Source organism: Rhea pennata, chromosome 2, assembly GCF_028389875.1.
Source record: "Rhea pennata isolate bPtePen1 chromosome 2, bPtePen1.pri, whole genome shotgun sequence".
NCBI classification, from domain to species: Eukaryota; Metazoa; Chordata; class Aves; order Rheiformes; family Rheidae; genus Rhea; species Rhea pennata.
Window position 1 is genome coordinate 19,587,311 of NC_084664.1, and position 20,665 is coordinate 19,607,975.

Sequence of the window (20,665 nt, forward strand, 5' to 3'; positions counted from 1 at the left end):
TGTGGAAGGGGCTAACTATAAAACCTTTGATTCCATACAGCGATGCTATCAAACTAAACAGCTGATCCTGAAATTACTCAAGGGATACCATATTAAACTGCCTCCTGTTGCTAAGCACAAGAGAAGAGAAACTTCAGTCCTCAGAACCCAAAGATTTACACAAGATCAAGCTGTCTCCAGTGTTTCTTTTCTATAACTGGGGAAACAACATGTCTTTAAAGATTGGAATCAGAAAAACTCAGTTAACAGGACACTCACTCTCATGCAGTTTTAGAAGGATGATACATGATAAATAGATTTTTGCATCTATGTTTACCACAGAGGCTGAGGTGAACTCTTATGCTGAGATTTTTCTTTAGGCAAAAAGCATCAGAAGATCCGTCTCAGATTGCAATATCAGTAAAAGAGGTTACAAAACAAACCAACAAAATTAATAGCAACAAATCACCCGGACCAGATGGTATTCACCCTGGAGTTCAAAAGCAACTCAAGGATGAAATAGTTGAAGTACTAACATTAAGTATTTAACTTCTTGACTAAAATTGTTTTGGCACCGAAGTAGCGGAAAGTCTCATAGATGATAAAAATATTATTTGTTAAAAAGGGGTAGAGCTACTCAGGGAACTGCAGATTGGTGAGTAATTTGTGTAACTGGTAGATATCGTATTAATGAACAGTATTAGTGGACACATGAATAAATGTGCTGTACTGGGGAGGAAGTAATGTAAAAGAATAAAAAGAAGGCAGGTCTCACAAATAAACAAGGTCCTTTGAAGAAATCAACAAAAGTTTGGGGACAAGATGTAGGGAAAAGGCTTTCAACAAGGTATCTGAGCAAAAGCTTTCAAAGAAAGAAAAGTTGCCGTTGGACAAGAGGATTCTCTCATGGATAACATGTCAGAAGCAAACGGAACGGATAAGTGGACATCTTACTCAATAAAGGGGGTTTGCTGGTGGGTTCCACAGGGATCTGTGGTTGGACTGGTGCTTTTCAACATATTATAAATGATTCAGAGGAGATGATGAATCAAGTAGTGAAAAAATCTCCAAAGGATATTAAATTATTCAAAAGAATGAAAATGAAAGCTGAACGCAGAGCACTGCGCACAGACCGTCTGAACTAATTGACCACAAAAAAAATTAAAGATTAAATTCACTGCGAATATATGCAAAATAATGCACAGGAGGGGGAAAAAACATGAAACTAAATACCACAATAAAACCTAAGTTTTTCTACACAGGAATAAACTTTGAACATACTGTCAGCACTTGTGAGTGAGATCTTGGCTTTGAAATGGAAAGCTCATGTGGAACACAAGGACAGAGCGACCATCACCTCACCACTGCACGAAGTCATGGTGTGCTCACAGCTGGAATAGCACGTGCAGGGCTCTCCTCTCTGCCCACTCCTGTCTCACAGGGGTACACTAGAGCTAGAAAGGGCACACAGAAAGACAACAGGATGATGAAATGTATGGAATGCCTTCTACAAGAAGAGAAACTAAATAGATGAGGACATTTCAGGCTGGAAAAGACACGATCAAGGGAAGGTTTGGGGGAGAGTCTATGTCATGACTAGCATGGATAGGGTGATATTCTGCCTTGTATAATGTAAGAGCTTGGGGATCATTGTCAGATGAAAGATTAAAAAACAAAATAGAAAGAGGCTCTTGTCACCCAAAAAAGAATTACTCTACAGAATTCCTTACATCTGGATGGTAAGCACAACAAATTTTACATAAATTAAGAAAGAAAAAACCCTCTAAGTTCATGAAAGGTAAACAGCCCTCCTAGGACTTTCATATATGGGGATACCATCTCTGACTTAGAAAATCCCTCAGCCACAGGTCCATGTGCACTTCATGTGTGTTGCCATGTTATTGTATTCCCTCCCCAGAATCTGCTACCAGACAGCCTCCAAGACTGCTAAGTGGACTGTTATTCTGTTGTTTTTGCTGAGCTTGGTATTTTTTTTTTTTTTTTTTTTTTACAAAAGATGCCTGAAAGTTCTCTTAATAAAAATATAAATTTCAAATTACTATGGAATGATGGAATGTAACAAACATCTATCAGGCAGATTGAGACAGCTATAATTTACATATCGTGCTTGCTTATAAAAACCCTGATATTACAATCTATTCAAGTGCTCATGATAATCTACAATATATAGAACTCACACTTGGAATGTGCTCCTCACTGTATAAATACTTTATTAGTATTAGTCAATATATCATATTGTCACAATTTGCCATTGGTCTGGAAAGTTTTAAGGCTAGTATCTGCAACCCAAATATTGTCATGTATGACACCTCTAATGGTGGCTAGAGAGAAAAAGATAGAAAAAAAGACTAGAAAAAAACTACTCAGTTAGTTAACTTTGTGCTTTTCACTGTTACCAGCACATATGAATGCTTAGTTTAACAGTATTTCTTGGATTTCATTCGCTATCTCTGAACCGTAATCCAACTGCAACTTTGACACATATGGGCCCACTTTTACAGGCACCATCATGAATAGGCCAATAGAAAACTTGCTCTGAAATTTGACATCTCTGGCTCTTACAGTACGAAACTGCCAAGAGTTTTGTTCTTAATTTCCCAGCAATAATCTTTAGAATAGAAGAAAGAAGGATTTACTTTTCCTTACGCTGAGACTTAAAGAAACCAGAAGAATTTTCCTTTTATTTCTTTAGAAGAAAGACTCTCTTTCAGAGCAGCAAACACTTTCATAAGAGTTGCAAAAATCCTCAAGCTCCCTGTCTTACATGAAGCCAATGCACTTATTTAGTCATATGATTTAGAGAAGGTCAAGAGGGCCACAGCTGAATAACTAGGAAGTAGTAATTTTCTTGCCCTGTTGCTTTGCATTTCTTTCTATATTTTGCTGTGCAATTTTGTGATGTGCACTCCTCATTACAAACAGCCATCAGCTGTTGAACTTGAAGCATTATTATCAGATTTGCTTTTTTGCGGGGGTCTGATCCTACAAACATGTAATTATATGGCAAAAATCTCATGAGAGATAACTGAAAAAAAATCAGCTCTGTGATTTTTGTGTGTTTCTATAATATCTCTAAAAGGGTTGAACCAATATCTATTATCTGTGAATATTCTAAGTAAAATATATTTTGTAACATTAGAAAATTAATGCTATTTTGCCATTCAACATTTCTTAGCTGCACTGTAAATTGGCATAGCATAATATGAGCATGACAATTCTGCCCTTTGATAACTGAGCTGAGGCTGCATGCAAGCAGCAGAAACTCTGAATATGGAACAAATTCCAAGTGTTGATAAAAACAGAATCACACTGCAATCAAAGTTGCATCCTAAATGAACAGCTGTAACAACTAACACCATTGCACTTGACCTCATTTAGTATCCCTTTTACGAGGTAGTACTATAAACAAATATCACACATATAGTTCTTTCCTTAGAGAACAAACAAGCTAGGAAGTAAGTAATATGATACATGTGAACAAAGTGATGAACAGGAGAATAATCGCTTAAGACCATAACACGATGTAATTCAAAGCCATAAACCACTTGAGAGGATTATATACACCAGCATGGACTATTACTGCACATTCAACTTTTCTTCACAGAAGACACACACTCTCCCTCAGTAACATTCTACTTTATCTTTATAGATGTAGTATTTTTACTGCAAGTCTTAGTCCTTTGGCAACACACTGATCAACATGAAAGATTTACTTTCCTTTGCTGTCAATAACTGTGCTCCTATGGTTCTTCAATGATCATTTCCAATGAAAAGCTGATTATAAAGCTTCTCTGTGTTATGGAACAATTCTTCATATGTGAATTAAATTCAGTAATGAAAAACAATTAATTATACAGCATCTTACAAATGTCTAGAACTAGTTAAATTGTTTATTGATTTCAGTTTCATCTTGTCTCCTGTTAACTCAGAGCATGGACTAAAACAAACAACTGGATTCCACCAGTCATGATAGACCAAAGTATTGGGAAAGAAAATTCTTATAAAGAGCCTTTACATAACAAAAAAGTGAAAGTACTTTTTTAACTGCAATTTAGTGTGTGCAAATCCCAATGAGTGAGCCTCAGAGGGACGTTGGTATTGCTGATGGCAATTAAACTTCCATCTCTTATGTATACGTTCCCCTGACCCTCCCATGCAATAACCAAAGTACTTGCTAAGGAAATCAGATTTTGTTGTACTTAAAGTCAAACTCATTACCTTCATTTGCACCCATTTGTACCTTGAGGAAATTCCTCCCTCCTTCCCCAGCCTCGCCCCTCCACCATTAAAATGTAATGCTTAAAGTTGAAGGGTAGGGGGAGACTCCCAAAAGATGGTGATCACATTCCTTGCAGGTATCTGGGGACTTCTGAAGAGGTTGAACCTCTTCCTACTAATAGGACTTGCTTGCTGGCCTGGATAAGAGAGACTCCAGTCCAGGATTTGGACAACACAGACACAGTTTTACCGCCAATATCAGCCTAAGAAAACATGGATAAAACAGCATACACTGGTACAAAAACAGCATACACAGGTGCAATTCCACTGAAGGCAGTGGGGAAAGCTAGCACTTTACGGAAGAAGAAGACAAGCTTAAGAAACAAATTCTGAAAAGTTTCTCCACCCACCATAACTTCTTCACAATCTTTTCTTCCTCATTGAGGTATTTCTGCCTTTCTTGTTCCACCAGGTTGCGCTGTCGCTGCACAGGATCTTCAAGCCTCTTCACGGTTTCCATCATTTTGCCATTGATTTCCAGCTCTGCTTTCTTCACCATTGCCCTCAGCATCTCCTGGTTCTGCAGCTGTTGCACAAAAGAAATCAACTTCAATTTTTCCTGCTTGACTGACATCCTTGGCAGCTGAATACATTGCAGAATTCAGAAATAGGTTGGATAAACACAGTCTTGCAGCTAAATAGACCTTTTTCCTTCTTCTTCCTCTCTTTAACTTCACCTATAATCATTATTTCATGAACTAACGTTGAAAAAACCCCAAATTTGATTAAATTCTAATGGGTATATTTAACTTCCATCAGTGAGCTGACAGACAAAAGATGGCTTCAGTGCACCATCTTCAATGCATAACTTCTGCAGGGACTGCAGCCCCTCTGTTCTGCTCAATCCAGCATGTATTGAGTATTAATCATGCCTCACAAGAACGCCAGAAGCTTGACTTCCACTTTGCACATATCTTGTATGCCATGCCTTGCACTACCTATGCATGTCTGGTGGTAATGTCAAAGCTGGACTGCAGTGCCATTCTTGGAAGGGAATATTTCAGTCTCTCAAATGGCAGAGGAAGGACTGTGCCACCCTGCATAATCTGGTGACGTAGCTAATCTGCACTAACCAGCAAACAAAAGCCACCACCTTTTAAATATGATAATTTTCTGAAAACTAAATATGTGAAATTTGCACCCTCTTTCTCAAGAGATTTGTTTTTTGTACATACTTAGCCTGATGTTATGTGTCTAAAGTGTTAGTTTTCTTACTGATATTAAATTTGTTGAACACAACACAGTTAAGGAAGCAAACTGGACTGTACCTTTTGTGGGTAACCCAAGTGCTGCTATGCCCCACACTCACATGGACTGTTTAAGTCTCTTATGCAAATCACAAGACACAAAGTGATAAATAGGGGCTCCATCCAGTCACAACTCTAGGATATAGGCAAGGTTAACACAACTCCGCTAGCCTAGCACCAATCTCATACAGTAAGAGTTTCAAAAACATCTGTATCACTTCAGAGACTAAGTTCCAGTTTTAAAACCAGCCATCAAACTTTCAATTGTCTTCTAAACACTCAGGCTTAACAGTCAAACTACATTTCACATACAGAGAAAAAACACTGCCTAACAGGAGAAATCATAGAAAATAGACAACATGTAGGGCACAGTACAAGGCAATAAGACTTCTTGCAAATTGATTTAAGGGAGCTTCAGAGAATCAGAGAAAAAAGTCTTTGCCAGGTCATTCTTCCTGATCAGTGTGGGAATTAGAGGAGCAAATTCCAGCTTCTCTTTCTGGTTCTACAGTCACTGTGCCTGCCTCTGCCCTCTCCCCGACACGACGTGATGAGAGGGAAGGCAATACTTCAGTGAAGTGTTCAGGGGCCTGAGCTGTGACAAGCAGGAAGTGTTAGCTCTAAATTCAGCTGAAGATAAGTGTAAGTAGTTAGGGAAAAAAAAAAAAAAAAAAGCTAGAAACATCTAAAACAGCACAGATTTTATAAACTTTGTCAGCTGCTTAGTACCAGACTGGATTCTTTTGCAGACAGAGTGCGCATTTTTCCCACTATGGGATTAATATTTGGATTTGATAAATCAAGACTCCCTACAGTGGGACCAGCACAGCTATTTGAGACACACACATCTCTTCCACTGTGCCATATCTTGAAGATAGAAAACATAAATGAATGAGTGAGGGAATGAGCATGTAACACTTCACTCACAGTTTAGTCACAGCTCTTTAAAAAATAGGGAAATTTGACACAGGGAAGTGACTGGGAGAATGTGAAGCAACTTGTCTGAGGTCACTGAGAAGGCCAGTGATGGAGTCAGAATTAAGCCTCAAGCATCCAGTATTTCAGTCCTCTGTGTTCCTTGGCCGGCAGCAGCGACTCCAAGTAAACCAAAGGGGGAGTAGGGGGGAAAGAGAGCTTAAGAAATAAAAGGATAGTCCATCAATATTTAAAAAAAATTGGTAGGCTGAGGAGTCCCAAATGTCAGTGTTTGCAGTGAGATCTTGAAATCTGGGAAATGACTCATCTTGGCCATGGAGATGCTTCTGCCATTCCTCTGAAAATTCACTCAACATCTGGCTAATTCTGGAAAATCTGAGTTTGTCCATGCTTAGGGAATGGAGGCAGAAGATGGGAAGGGAAAGACACGGATGGATGCAGAGAGAGCAGAGGAGCCAAAAAGAGAGAGCATCGATCATGGGTCTGAGCAGAGTAGAGCTCCCAGCCAAAGGACACCCTAAGGCACAGTGGACAAGAGCAGAGGGGAAGGTATGAGGCAGTCTCTGGTCATTACAGCACATTTCCTGCCACAGCCTGGAACTGAACTTGATACTTACCCTTCTTCTGCCACCAGGTATCAGGTCTGAAACTCCCTAGATAAGTGCACAGACCAGCTCTGCCAGTTATGCCAGCATCTCAAGTGGTAGATGTTTTGGTGATCTCCTGGGGCTATCCTGGTTCCACAGAGTAGAACTTTTTGTATATCAAGTTTGCTTGAAAACAAGCTAAATATATAATGTTGGGCATTCATGCTTAAGAAAAAACTTTGTTAAAACAGTTCTCAAGTTCTTAAGTGCGCAAAGGTTAGGAAATGCAATGCAGGCTTTCTTGTTGCTGTGAAATGACAATTCCTTGCTATTTAGTGTTAACCTGGCTTATAACTGCAAGCAGACAGAAGGAAAGTTAATATGCTTTTTTTAGAGCACTAGCAGCCTCTCTCTCCTTCATGGAATACCTCTGGCTCTCAATTTTGTCCTCCTTTTGCAGTCACTGCTCTCTCTCTCACTTTTCCCTCACAGGTATCCCAGCATCATCCCTGGCACTCTGAGAATAACCTGATAATCAGTTTAGTTAATTTAAAATCAATTATTATTCATGAGATAGGTAACTGGAAAAGCAGCTGTCAGTTCACAGCTCTGCTTCTGACCAGCAGAAGAGTACTACATGTCCAACAGGAGCTTGCCCCGTGTGGCTGGGAGCAGCTGCAGGGCCTCCCAGCTCCTGACACAACCACAGGCACAACCACAGTGGTTACTGCTGCCTCCTGCTCTGCATTTCTGTGCAATCTACTTAGATATGTCCTAAAGTTACCACGCATAGATCACATACAGTCCCACCGGTACTTTAACACAGTGCAAAATGTATTTGGATTTCCAACTCAGTAATTCTTGTGAGACTATTCATGTGAGTATCATATACCATTTTTGCCAGTATTATTATTACATTTTCCATCCTTTCTCAATCACCTGCAAATAATATGTTTACTAAAAAAAAAAGTATTCATGTATACACATTCCTAACGCTGAATCTTAATCATATCTAGCTGCTTGCCTTTAAAACGTGTTCAATTAAAGAAAGGCAGGAACAGACAAAAAGGCAGGAATAGACAAAGTTTTAATGTACAAACGAGTTAATGATATATGCTATGAAAATGTACTGTAAGGCTTGTTTTCAAACTTGTCCCTAAGGTTTGGGAGAGCAGAGTGGACTACTCTACTAAATTCATTGTGCGTTCCAGTCTTACAACAACAAATGCATACAGATCCTGGGCTTGGCTGTGAGGAAAGCTCAATGCCATCCAGAAACTGGTTCTTGAGCATCTCTGAAAATCTGAGATTTTAAGGAAGAAGTCAATGTAGTTGCAATGAGTATCTCTCACTTCTAACAAAAGCTATGATGCAAATGTCATTATTTCAAGACTTTCTGATTAAAACTCGGTCACACGCTGAAACAGCCTAACCTTTTGGTCGCATCTGGTCATACCTGGTGTGTGAATCAATTCACCTGGATCAATAGCTGCTAGTTATGTTTTAAAAACAGGATTTTGCCAGCACAAACAAAGCCTACATGAATGAATGTGTATTTTCTATCTTGTGTTTCTCTCTCTCTATTAAGGAAATGAATAACAACTTAAAGTGATAGCACCAAGGACAGTATTAAATGTAGTTTTATGTCTTACTCCTGCTTCTTAGCCATCCTGCCAACTTTTGTGCCTACACTACCATACTTTTCAGTTCTTCGGAAGTGTTTCTTTTAGTGTGCCACTGTACAAAAAATCCATGCAAAAAGGAACAAACTACTGACTACCCAACAGAAAGACTCAAACTGAAAAATATGAAGTGCTATCAAGCATATTATGCACACAACCTGGAAAAACGTAAAAAAGCCCTTTTCTCTTTTACTTAGAATGAGTTTACAAAAAATGGAGCACAAAATTTTTCTGTCAAGTGTGATATTTTAACAGAATATCTCCCTTTAATTCAAAATACTACCTGCTCCACTCACTGCAGTGCAAACTGTGAGCTCAAAATTCATCCATTCAGGAAAGTCATCCTCATTTACATACAATATATGACAATCTGCCTTAAACTACAAGTTCTTCTTGGCTATCACAAATTTTCCCATGTCCTATAGGCATGATGCATCAAACTTGGTATCACCTCTGGAAGAAGAGAAGGAAGACGAACCAGATTTAATGAGCAAGCTCTGGATATGCCCCTTTTTTCCCTTTCAAGACTGCCTTGGCAGTATTTATTTGCGTGGATGGTGAAGGTTTCTTCACCCTGCGTTACATAATGCCAGGTAAGATCAAAAGCGGGTCTACTACCTTGGGTAGAGCCATGGAGAGAGGCTGCAGTTGGTGCAACGCTAGCTCTGGGGCGAGTGGGCCCTGTGAGGGTGACATGTTTGCTGGCTCCAGCTCCATGCTGCTGTTCCCTCCTGCCTTGCAGGACCCCAAGCACCTTCTGATGTCTCTTCATCACTTTGAACTGAGCACAGGACCTGTCACCACATCTTCAGTCTCAGTCACAGCTGTTTTGCCCTGATGTTTATTCAACCCTTCTTTTCTGTTTTGCCCTGTTGCTGGTTCATAACTCACTCTCGTCTAGTCAAGGAAGCAAAGGCAAAACATGCTCTGAATTCTCATCTCTATTACATGCTCTAAAATTCACCAGCAAGTCAAAGGAGATTGATATACCCAATACTGTTTCTGAATTCAAAACCTCCCCTGTAGTAGTTGCAGCCCTACAATACCAAATATTTGATGCTGCTTTCCAGGCCAAGAGGACTGTCAGAATATTGAAATTTTCCTGCTATCCACATTTCCTCACAAGAAATTGCTTTACCTCTTCTCACATCTTCTGAGACAATGTACAATGCTCCTCTGTTTCTAATTAAGTGAAGAGATGAAGAACTGTACAGCTGCATATAGTTATTATCATAGTGTGTGAGATGAGCAGTACATATTTACATATGTAGCATGAATGTATGTGTCAATGGATGTTTCAGTTAGCAGTTAATCATTGTTTCTTGTAGGTTTAGCACTGCTGATGTGTTAGGAAGGTACAGGCAAAATATAAGTATGGCAACAAAAAGCCTCTGCAGTAACCACTGAAACCAGCTTTTTGCCTTGCTGCTTGAGTTGGCTATTTTTCTGAATTCTCTAAATACAGGACTCTGCCTTAATGCATAGCTACTGAACCTCAGCTACATTCAGATTTCCTGACATCAAAGTTGTTTATTCAAGAACATAAAAACTGTACAAAGCAGGGACATGGTTCTTCAGACATGTTTATACAGCACATAGCATAACAGGGTCCAAACTACAATTACAGACTTGATATTACTGTAATATAAATACTGCTTTAATGTTTAGAGTAATCAAATAAAGCTAAAAATTAAGTTATATCTCCTGATCTAAGTGGTAGTAGTTAAAGTGGGCTACTTCTTCTACCTCTAGGACTATGCAAGTGGCCTATTCTAGAGCAGCATACACTTTTGTGTCTGTGATACTTGGGTCTTCCCTCTTCTATATAGCTCTGCTTCTTAAAATCATTCATATACTGAAAGTAAGAGAGAGACAGACGGACAGACAGAGAACAGGCATTTGCAGATGACCCACTTTCCTGTCATTGCCCAGCTAAGCGTACCTGTAGCTGTTTCATCTGGTGCAGCTGCAGGCGCAGGTCAGACACATTGCGTTTCATACTGTGGAGGCTCAGCTGTATGGCCGGGGCTCCCACGGCGTGCAGGCTGGCGGCCACGTCCACGCTCCCGAGCCCTGTCTTCCCCCCACACATGGGGGCAGTGCCTGCAAGGAAGCAGAAGCACAAGGTTGAGCTCGCTGTGGGCAAGGTGCATATGCCACCCTCCTCTCCCCGCCGAAGCCACGCATATTATTTCACCCAGACGGACAAAAGAGAAAATTACAGCTGCCAATGCTGAGAATCAACGGGGGACTGGCATCTCTTTATCCAATATGATCATGGGGGGGACCGTACAAAATGGGAGTGTATCTGTGCTGTAGCCTCAGGACTGCTCCCTACCACATGTGGCAGAGATGGGAAAATTAGCTATAACTGCACATTACATAAAACAGCAGACAAATCAAACTGGCATCAAAGTAGCTTTGGGATTGCCCTCCCAGGAGCCATTTGAGAGTGAGTTGATGCAAGGACTCCTGAACTGCCTACTTTTTGATTAATTATCATTGGAGAAATTCAGTCGAACTGCCAAGCGAGGGGAAAAGGTTTCAGTGGAGCAACTTGTTTTGCTCCTCAGGGTCTATTTGAATGTTTCTATCAGGTGTCTTGAACAGCTATTACTAAAAAGGCATAAAACACAGGAGAAGAGAAATGGTGGTGTGGCAGAGAACTGCTTTCCAGCTGCATCACATCCACCCACTCCCCTTTATTCAGGCTGTCATTTATTCAGGACTGTGTTTAAAAGGAATAAGCATAAGACAAGGAAATGAGTTGAGCCACACACTGAGAATAACCTTTGGTGTAATTCCAAGACTTTCTTCATTAAAAATTCTGTTCCCCTACACAGCATCAATGTCAGGCTTATTCTCACAGTCTCAAGTAACTGGGAAGAAGTTTTATTTACAGAATACAATCAAACCCCAGCTCAGCAGCTAATAGTCCTGTTACAACTACCTCTTGGCAATATGCACTTACACACCCATATCCTTCATTATCTCTAGCCTAATGTGTCCCTTCCCCTCTCGTCTCCAACAGGCAAAACTACAGGCTGTCAGGAAGACATACAGTTTCTACATCTAGATCTAGGTAGCCCTGCATATGCCCCTTGTCACTCCCACTCTGTCACCAGGCTAAGAAGACAGTATGGCTTCAGCTCCCCAAACCATTACATTATGTTATCCCCATTTCATTTTCTCTATGTATAGAACCAAAAATCTGAGGAAACTGAGAGTAACTCATCAGTGGATGTGTACAGGCACTTTAGTCCTCATTTGCTCTGACAAGCACACACTATCGAGTTCAATGAAATCAAGCCAGAAGTAGAGTCACAAGCTTTTCTTTACATGCTGGAGGTAAATTTTAAGTGCACAGAAATGTGCATGACACATTTTTCTCACAGGAATGAGTACACACCTAAGTGTGTTAGTTTTTAGCCTAATCACTCGACCCTGGTTGTCCACTCAACTAGCAAAGTCCCTAAAGGTGCCTGAATGAGTACAGCTTAGCACAACAACAAATTGTTATTCCTTTCCCAATAGGTGTGGATACGTCTAATATAGCATTTGCAAAACTAATCTGAAGAAAAATATTTTAAAAGGAGGGGAACTATATATATTTTTTATGCTGGGCTATTTTTTATTTAAAAATAGGCTGAAGAGCTTATGAAGAATCATGTTTCTCACTTTCCATGAATTTGCAGTTCCTATCCGTAAGAGCAAGGTCCCTCCGGCTGCACCCACGCTGCACACTGTATGTATGCCCCATGCCACGGACTTCCGGAGACAAGCACGAAGGAAAGGCTGCTCTAAGCCGCTGCTTGCTGCTGTAATGCTATACCCTACCTAAACACGCTCCAGCTAGATCCACACAGTGCTTCAACAACGACACCTTTCATCTCACTGCCGACCAAACTACTGCACGTTTTTGCTATACTTCAGTATCATTCAATACTCTCTTGACTTTCAAAGAGCTGCTTTACACAGAGCAACACTCCAGAAATAAACAGTCCTTGTTCACTGCCATTCTGTACCCACTATGTGCTTCAGGATAATATATGCCAATACTTCTCCGTCTGTAGGTTCTCTACAGTTTTCTCTATGGTCATCTCACTGTTTTGCTCCCACATGTGCTATTTTTTGCATTTGTTTTTAAAGGAAGGGGATTTAGTTCATAAACCTTACAGACAGAAACCTCCGGAGAGCCTGAAAAATGTGGAAAAGCCTCCAAGAGTTCTGATCCTTAGCCACAAAGCTGGACTATTTTTGAAAGCACATCTACCTTTCTGCTATTCTTTGCCTCAAGCAAGAACTCCAAAACCTCAGCTCCCAACCCTGTGATGATGCAGCTGGCGTATGTTCAGTTCCCTGCAGTCTCTCCCTCCCATGCTGGACCCCAGTCAATTCACATATTTTCTCAGAAAGGGGGTGCCTGCTTTCCTTATCCTGTAGATGGACTATGATCAGCTTCTGTAAACAGTAACACCTCCTCCTCCCTACAGACCAGTCCCCCTTCTCCTCCCCTCCACTACCTTGGAGTACCTCAACGTACTGTCGGCTTCCAGAATGTCCCTACTGCAGCCTCTGAAGCACAACAAGGGACTACAAGGGCACAAAACAACCACAGACCCTCAGCGAGCAGGAGATTGCAGAAGGGATCAGCAGTTGATTTCTCCAAGATTCACATTTTCATCAAAAAGGAATAAAAGGGCAGCTGAATGAAGGACTGCTTTATCTAGGGAGCATAGCTGTCTCTTGGAAATAGGCCCAGGCTGTAGCTTTGTGATTAGATGTACAGCCAGATGGATTTAAGGGAATGAAATGATGTTGGCTGTGGAAGCAGTCTACTGAAGAAACCCTTGCTGGAGCTAGGTAAGGGGGGCCTGAGTACAAAAAAACCTCACAATTTCATAATATTCTAGATGCAAAGCAAATGTTATTTTTTTAATTATTACAAAGGTTAATGAACTCAGCTGCAAAGTATCTCCATTTTTAAAGCACTGGGAGAACTGAGGCACAGAAAGGCAAAATGCTTGTTATTTGCCCAAGCCCAGGGAAGTAAGCCATAGCATTTCCACTCCCTAACACTAGACCTTTGCTACACTTGCAAATACACTACTCTCCTTTTTTTTGAGAATTTATTTTTCTTTCTTAAATGCTAAGACTGTTTTGAAGCAGGCTAGAAGAAAAGGCTGCCAGAAGACCCCAAGCAGTGTTTCTTCCCAAATTACTCATCTCCTCATTAAAGAGTCATTACATTTTCAAGCATCATTTGGGGATACATATCACAGTTACTCAGTTCCCTTATCACTTTGGAATCCACTAAACAAATAGACAAATGCAATGATAAGGTTGCAACTCCATCATTAACAAGCTATTATGGCCAGATACTAGAGCATTCTTAAAAGAACAAAAGTTTCTCTATATTCATGTGCAACTTTGACAAAGTGATTCAGAATGAATTTAGGATCATGTTATACCTGTAAATGCTGATAGAGTTCAAAGACTGGCATGATCTGTTTTCTGCAGAGGATCCAAGATAAGAAAACTTATATGGAAAATCTTTTCAAATCAGGGATCATTACAGTAATGGCCATGCATATAAAAAAGGCACATAGATATGTAGAAAAGACATGATCTTCTCTGGCTAACACAGACCACAGACAGTGAGGAATTCGTTCTGAACTTCTCCCTGCCCCCATCTCCTTCTCTTGATTTGTACTGGTGCTGTTACGCAAAAAGAAATACTCTTTGATCCCTTTTTCAGGAAATACTGAAATGTCCTCCCTCCCCTTCCAACAAGGCAGCAAATGGCACGGAAGAATTGCTTTTGTGGTGTTCTGGGGTTTAATCAAGCCCAGTTTAAACAATTTAATCAATTGAAGCAGAAATCAATCTGGATTTAATTACCAATCTCACTTCTTGTTGAACAAAATACAATGGAAAAGAGAAAGAGAGCAGGTGAGCATTTCTTAGCCTAAGTGTTAGTAATCTCGAGGACTATCTTTCCAGTATGGTTTATGTTTTGAGTCACATGCTGTTCCTAAATGAAGAGTTGCTTGATGCCATTCACTTTTGAGGAGCTGAAAATGGTTACAAGCATTCAGTTATGGGATTTCTCTCTAACATTAGTAGGAGAAAAAAGCTAACGCTGTGGAAGGTTGCTGCACTTTGCCCCTCACCTTCCAGTGAAATAACTGAACTTAAAGCAATAAAACACAAGAAATGCAGACAGCATGATCATTACAGGCTCATTTTCCCCAGAAAACAAGCATTTTTAGTTTAGTTCATTAATATTTGATACTAAAGAACCCTCCACAGACTGGAAAAGCAAAAACATCTTCAATACAACAATTTGGTTTATATGAAATACCATATGGAATTTTCAAAATCCAGATATAGAGAGATATTTGCATTTAGAATTTAGAGAAATTGATTTCTTTCCCTTCTAAAATGAGCCAGTCCTATATTTTTTGTGTGAAATTCCCCTATCACTGAAACATATACTATAAAATACAATGTTGGATCAACATTGATGAGCCAATTTTTTCTTGCACAGGTATTTTATTCTTCAGGATGGGAAGCAATTCACGCTTCTGCTTACCAGTGCTGTAGAAAGGACCACTCAATCAACATTTACACCACTCTTCTGTTAAAACAGTCTTTGAAATTACAAAAACTGGTATCTCAGTACACAATTGTTAAGTGGAATTGTATATTGAGAATGCCTATTTTGTAATAGCTATGCTTAATAAAGATTGGGATGAACCGAGGAACCAAACAACGCTCAGCAAAAATGTTTCTGGATGCTGCAGACACACATAAACCCAAACTTATGTACACAAAGGAGAAGCATAGCATATTCTGACAGATTGCATATACCTTTCAAGTAAGCAGGGACTGCATTGGCTTATTAGGCCCCGCCATGTGTAACTTCAAGAGCAGGTGCAAAAGCAGAATATTCTATTAGAATAGCAGCCTTCAATATTAGCTGGATGTCCGTAATAATACCAAAGCAGTAATATATTGTGGTCAGCATTATATCTTGTTTTCCTTATGTGCTACAGCTTAATTTTCTGAACATTCTGTGGCTGAGTCACACTGGAAGTGCATGATATAGGGATGCAGATGCTGGAGTTAAAACTATACTTTATAGCACTGATAGAGCTCCTTGCAGTCAGCCAGCCACATTGCCCTATCCCTATCTTCTCAAGTGGTCAGAAGGACATCTCTTGCACAACCTAAGTGCTGCTGCTCTTACTCATGGGACAGATACGGTCATGGTGTGTGACGCAGTCAATGTCTTTTCATTACATGACAGGTGTTGATCTGATCTTCTGACCAGCAACCCCATACTTGAGCATGCAGCTGTTACATCTCAGGGAAAGCCTATAATTTTGTCATTTCATGGGCTTAGTTTCAATCAAACAACAAGGTAATGAGTGAGGAGTCCTTAGGGAAGAGGGTGTCAGAAAAGAGCTGCTGGTCAGGTGAATTATGTCACACACACACACACACACACACACACACACACCACAGAATAACTTATGTCGAAAGGGAACTCTGGAGGTTATCTAGTCCAAGCTCCCACTCAAAGCTGGGCTCCCTTAGATTATGAAAGTATTGATTTAAATTAGCACAAGCACAGGGAAGGCTGAAAGGCCTAACAATAAGACAATACAAAGAGGAACACAAGGTGATGTATGTGCAGATTTTAATGGTTTTATAAGTGCTTCATATAGGATGAGACCTACAAAAGCAGAAAATACACAAATCACCAGTGTGTAATGACACCGAAATAGGGAAATGTGTAAGAGCATTTTGTAGCCGTTTTGAAAAATGATGGACTTTTCAGCTCATCAGTTGTCTGAAACTGATAAACTAAAACTTCTTTATAGCCTTAAGTATTGTTCTCCCCATCCAGAGGGCTGGCAGGTAATGGAGAGATGGAACAGGGCCAGAGGATGTCTTGGGAGCAAAGTTCCCATACAAACACTTGGATTGCTCTTCTGCTTATGCTTAACAGTTTTCAACTCTGATTTGATTTCTGTTGATTAGGAGAACATGCCACAATTTCAGAGAAACAGGAATCTTGAATGTGAACTAACATCTCCAGCAGAAAGGCTAGTTAAGAACAAAATAGATTTGCTAATAAATGTATGTGGTTTACTACCTGCCAGAGCACAGACCTCCCTGTGGGAATTGCATTACCAGGAAGCGGGGAGCTGCCTTCATTTGCATTCAGTGCATGACAAATGGTAAAGAGGAGGCAAATAAACGCACATACACACACCCTGCAGACGTGCAGAGCAACAGCCCCTGCACAAGGAGCACCAATCACTCAGAGATTTTCTTTCTGAATAGTGTTACTAATCTTACTCTAACTTTTAAATGTTTAAGAGCTCTCCATGTAGGAGCCTAAAGTAAGACCAACTTCTATTGGCTTCATCATAACTGAGACTTGCTATCTTGCTAACTGCAAAATTCCTTAGCATTGTTACACCTGTAGCAACCTACTGACAAAGTAACCTTAGAGAAAAATCCAGGTGACTAGAATAGGAATGAAATATTTAGTGGTCTACAGCAATTTCAGAAGTGTGCAATTTAATTTAGAATGTTATCTTACAGGTTTCATTTTCTACATGCAACAAAACAGTTCTATTGCAGGGTTTGAATTACCTGCTGTAAACCCTACAGAGAATTGACTGTTATTGGTTTTATCATATAGAACAATTCCAAAGCAAATATAAGTTATGAAAGTAGGATACACTATTTAAATATTTTAATACGTAAAAATATATTCAACAATCATTTTAAATATTTGCAGTGCTTCCCTGCGAGCTGGGCAGGGAGAGGTCTGCTGGGGTGATGAACAGGGCTCAGACTTCTCTTGTCCCCAGATCCCACTCATGTATTTTAAATAACAAAAGCCAAGAGCTTCCCAGCTCTGTCTAGAGATCCATATGTCTAAATCAAGTTCTGTCCCCGCATCTCATCATCTCTGCCTATGAGGGCACACTCGATCAGACTTTTTTTACAATTGCAGTGTACTTTAATTTTGGATAATCTGAGGTTAGTGATAGTTGTTCTTTTTTTCTTTGGTAATTGTTTGGATGCTAGATGCATACTGTAGATGAGATAAATCACTGGAATATTCGCCATATGCAGAGACTCTATATCTCATTTAAGCAATCCAGAGGAGGTGTGAAATTCACTCCAAAGATCACCTCACCCTCTTAGGAATTCCTCCCTGAACAAAGATGTGATCAGCTCCCACATCCTGAATTTAAACTTCAGTTCTGAGTACAGCTAAAGGAATTTAAGCAAATTGGATATTTCCTTAAGATGGGATGCTAGTAACATTAGAAGTTTTCATATATAGGAATAATTTGCAAGTTTAAAGCAAATTATCTTACCTGCAGTGTCAATGCTGCTCTTGCTGGACATAATTTTCAACATCATCTTCTCACTAAATAAAAGAAAAATTGTAATTTTAACTTTTTAATAATAAAATTGCATGGTAAAGTTTATTATCAGTAAATGTAAAGGCCTTGTCTAGCACATATATTTTTAATTTAAATTACCAGTAGCTTGTGAGGTTTTTTTTAAAAAAAATCAGCTTTTATTACAAGTTAAGCAAGGAGTGGCGTATTAGCAGTAAAAAGCACAGAGATGTAGCTACATTAATTCCTTTTAACAGAAAGAGTAATGCAGTTAATCTCCATTTATTATTGGGAATAATCTTCCTCTCTGCCAAGAATTTTCATGGGGATGATCAAGATAATTTTAAAATGATTGAGCATTCAGGGTTTTTTTACTATTACATTCAAATATTATTTTTGATTGATTACTAAAATCATTACAGAGAAACAGATTTAATGAATTCTTTTTTTACCTAGAAGCATCTTTGCTATTACTTGTATTTGGCCCTTTAAAAAGCGCAGACTGAACAAGACCAGTTAAACTGGCAATCTGTTTCTCCATGGCTTGTATCCTCTCTCTGTAAGACAAGAGAACCGTTTGTTAAAGCCAGATATATTTGCTTTCAAACTTGTTTTTCTAGGTGAATGATTACCACAGGACTGGAAAGACACTACAGAGTTTGTGCAAGGCTCATGGCTATCAGTGTGCATATACCTTGTTAGAACAGCTCACCACATCTTGGTTTGGACAGCTTTTGCGTGATAACAGACAATAAAAAGACATCACGTGGTTAAAAAAAAAACAGATAATAAACTTCTAGTGATCTCACAAAAGTAGTACCTAAAAAAATAAGTTAATGCCTCTTGGAACTAACAAAAATCATCTTTTTTCAGTGCTACATATATTTGCTCTTTTCTCTTACCTCTGGGCAAATACTCTTATCTACTGGGCAAATAGTTTTTCCTGTGGATTAAGGACTTCAGACTGATTCTTGTCGCTATTTTTACTTTCCCCCAAACCAGGAATTTTGTCTGTGAAGCATTTAATCTGCCCAGACTATTTCTCAGGCCAAATCTTTTGCACTTGTTGTACAACTGTCTGCTCTGGAAAGAACAGCAATGTGACACACAAAAAGGCACAGGACACCAAATACAGACTGTGCAGCAAAACAATATTAGAATGGACAGGTCTGTTTAAGGCCAGTGTTTTCCATGAGATTTGAAAAGACACCAAACAAAAGCAATGATGTTTTTTGGATGGGAAGACTAACTTTTGTGTGTTTCTTTGCACACTGTTACACAATGCATATGCCAGGCAGGTACCAGGTGACTGCCTTGGTAGCCCCAAACCAGACTTTAATTCACAGAGGCACTTACTCTTACATGCCACTATGGCAATAACCCCCTATAGCACAGATAGGTTCCATAGGGGAACCTTAGACAGGATCTTCTGAAAGTGGGTACTTACATGACACCAGTTAAGTGATTGGGGAAACACACAAAAGCAGATGCTAAGAACAGGCTCTGATTTGGGGAGATGACCTGGGACACAACTTCTCAAAAAGCAAGTGACTAAGAGCAGCAGCAATGACTCATGAAAGATGACAGGCTGTACACCTAGACCAAGCAGCCAGAGGTGGCACATCCAGCCCCAGGTTCGAGCTGCTGCAGGAGCCATCCATTGCCGCCCAGGTGTCCTGGGTGCAAGAGCAGCTAAGTGCTGTCCGCCCTCAGCACCAGCTGCAGCTTGGTGGCCAAAAAAATAATGCCATCCAATAAATATAGGATAAAAGCAAACTAAAATAATACAAAAGTGAGTAATCAGTCCAGCTCCTAGTCAACTAGGTTGACTAATCCAGACTATTTCATTCCCAGAGTGTGAATGAAATAGAGGTTTGCTGGGGTAGCAAGCAGAGGGGAGATGCTCTGAGACATCCCGATGATAAGGAAAATGGACAGTGAGACAATTAATGAGATGCTAACAGACACAAAGGGTGCAGTAAGAGATCTCTCATTCAAGTTCTCAATCACCTGACATGTTCTTATTGTGGTTTAATATGGTGAGCACTTCTTACTCTTCTGTCTTCAAGTAGAAAGGTATTTTGAACAGTGATGAGAAGACTAGCCAATGTGGCCTAATTCATTTCAAACCAAGAAATATATTACAGAATTTCCACTATTATAAGTTTTAAAATAAGAAACTGGTTCAGGCTACAGTAACCTTTGGAACGAAAGCAAGTACTAAAAGCATGGGATAAATATATTCTAACAAAATTTAATGCAGCATTTTTGACACTTAATAATGAAAACATTTTTTTCCCCCCAGATAATCATCATATACCCTTCCCAGCACTAAACTCTATTGGAAGTCTATCTGCTTTACCAATTCATAAATATGATGTTTTTTCCATCTTACATTTGATAATCTGGAAACAATTTTCTGTTTCAAATGAAATTATGGAAACACAAAGCTGATCTTGTTCTTTGCCATGAAATCTAGGAAAATATGTTGTTAAGAAGGA

The 20,665-nt window shown here is 39.6% G+C and overlaps 1 protein-coding gene across 13 annotated transcripts in view; it reads right to left on the reverse strand.

Annotated features, from left to right (window-relative positions):
- The window catches only part of KIAA1217 (KIAA1217 ortholog), a 359,020-nt gene that overhangs the window by 35,589 nt on the left and 302,766 nt on the right, over positions 1-20,665 (reverse strand). For 11 of the 13 annotated variants that reach the window (XM_062569021.1, XM_062569017.1, XM_062569025.1 and 8 more), the window contains 4 exons: positions 18,617-18,721; positions 18,138-18,190; positions 10,673-10,833; positions 4,629-4,804 (listed from right to left, as the gene is read on the reverse strand). In XM_062569021.1, coding sequence (XP_062425005.1) covers positions 4,629-4,804; positions 10,673-10,833; positions 18,138-18,190; positions 18,617-18,721 — 495 coding nt within the window. The remainder of the gene's footprint in view (positions 1-4,628; positions 4,805-10,672; positions 10,834-18,137; positions 18,191-18,616; positions 18,722-20,665) is intronic. The other 2 variants (XM_062569028.1, XM_062569018.1) reach the window with 1 other exon arrangement.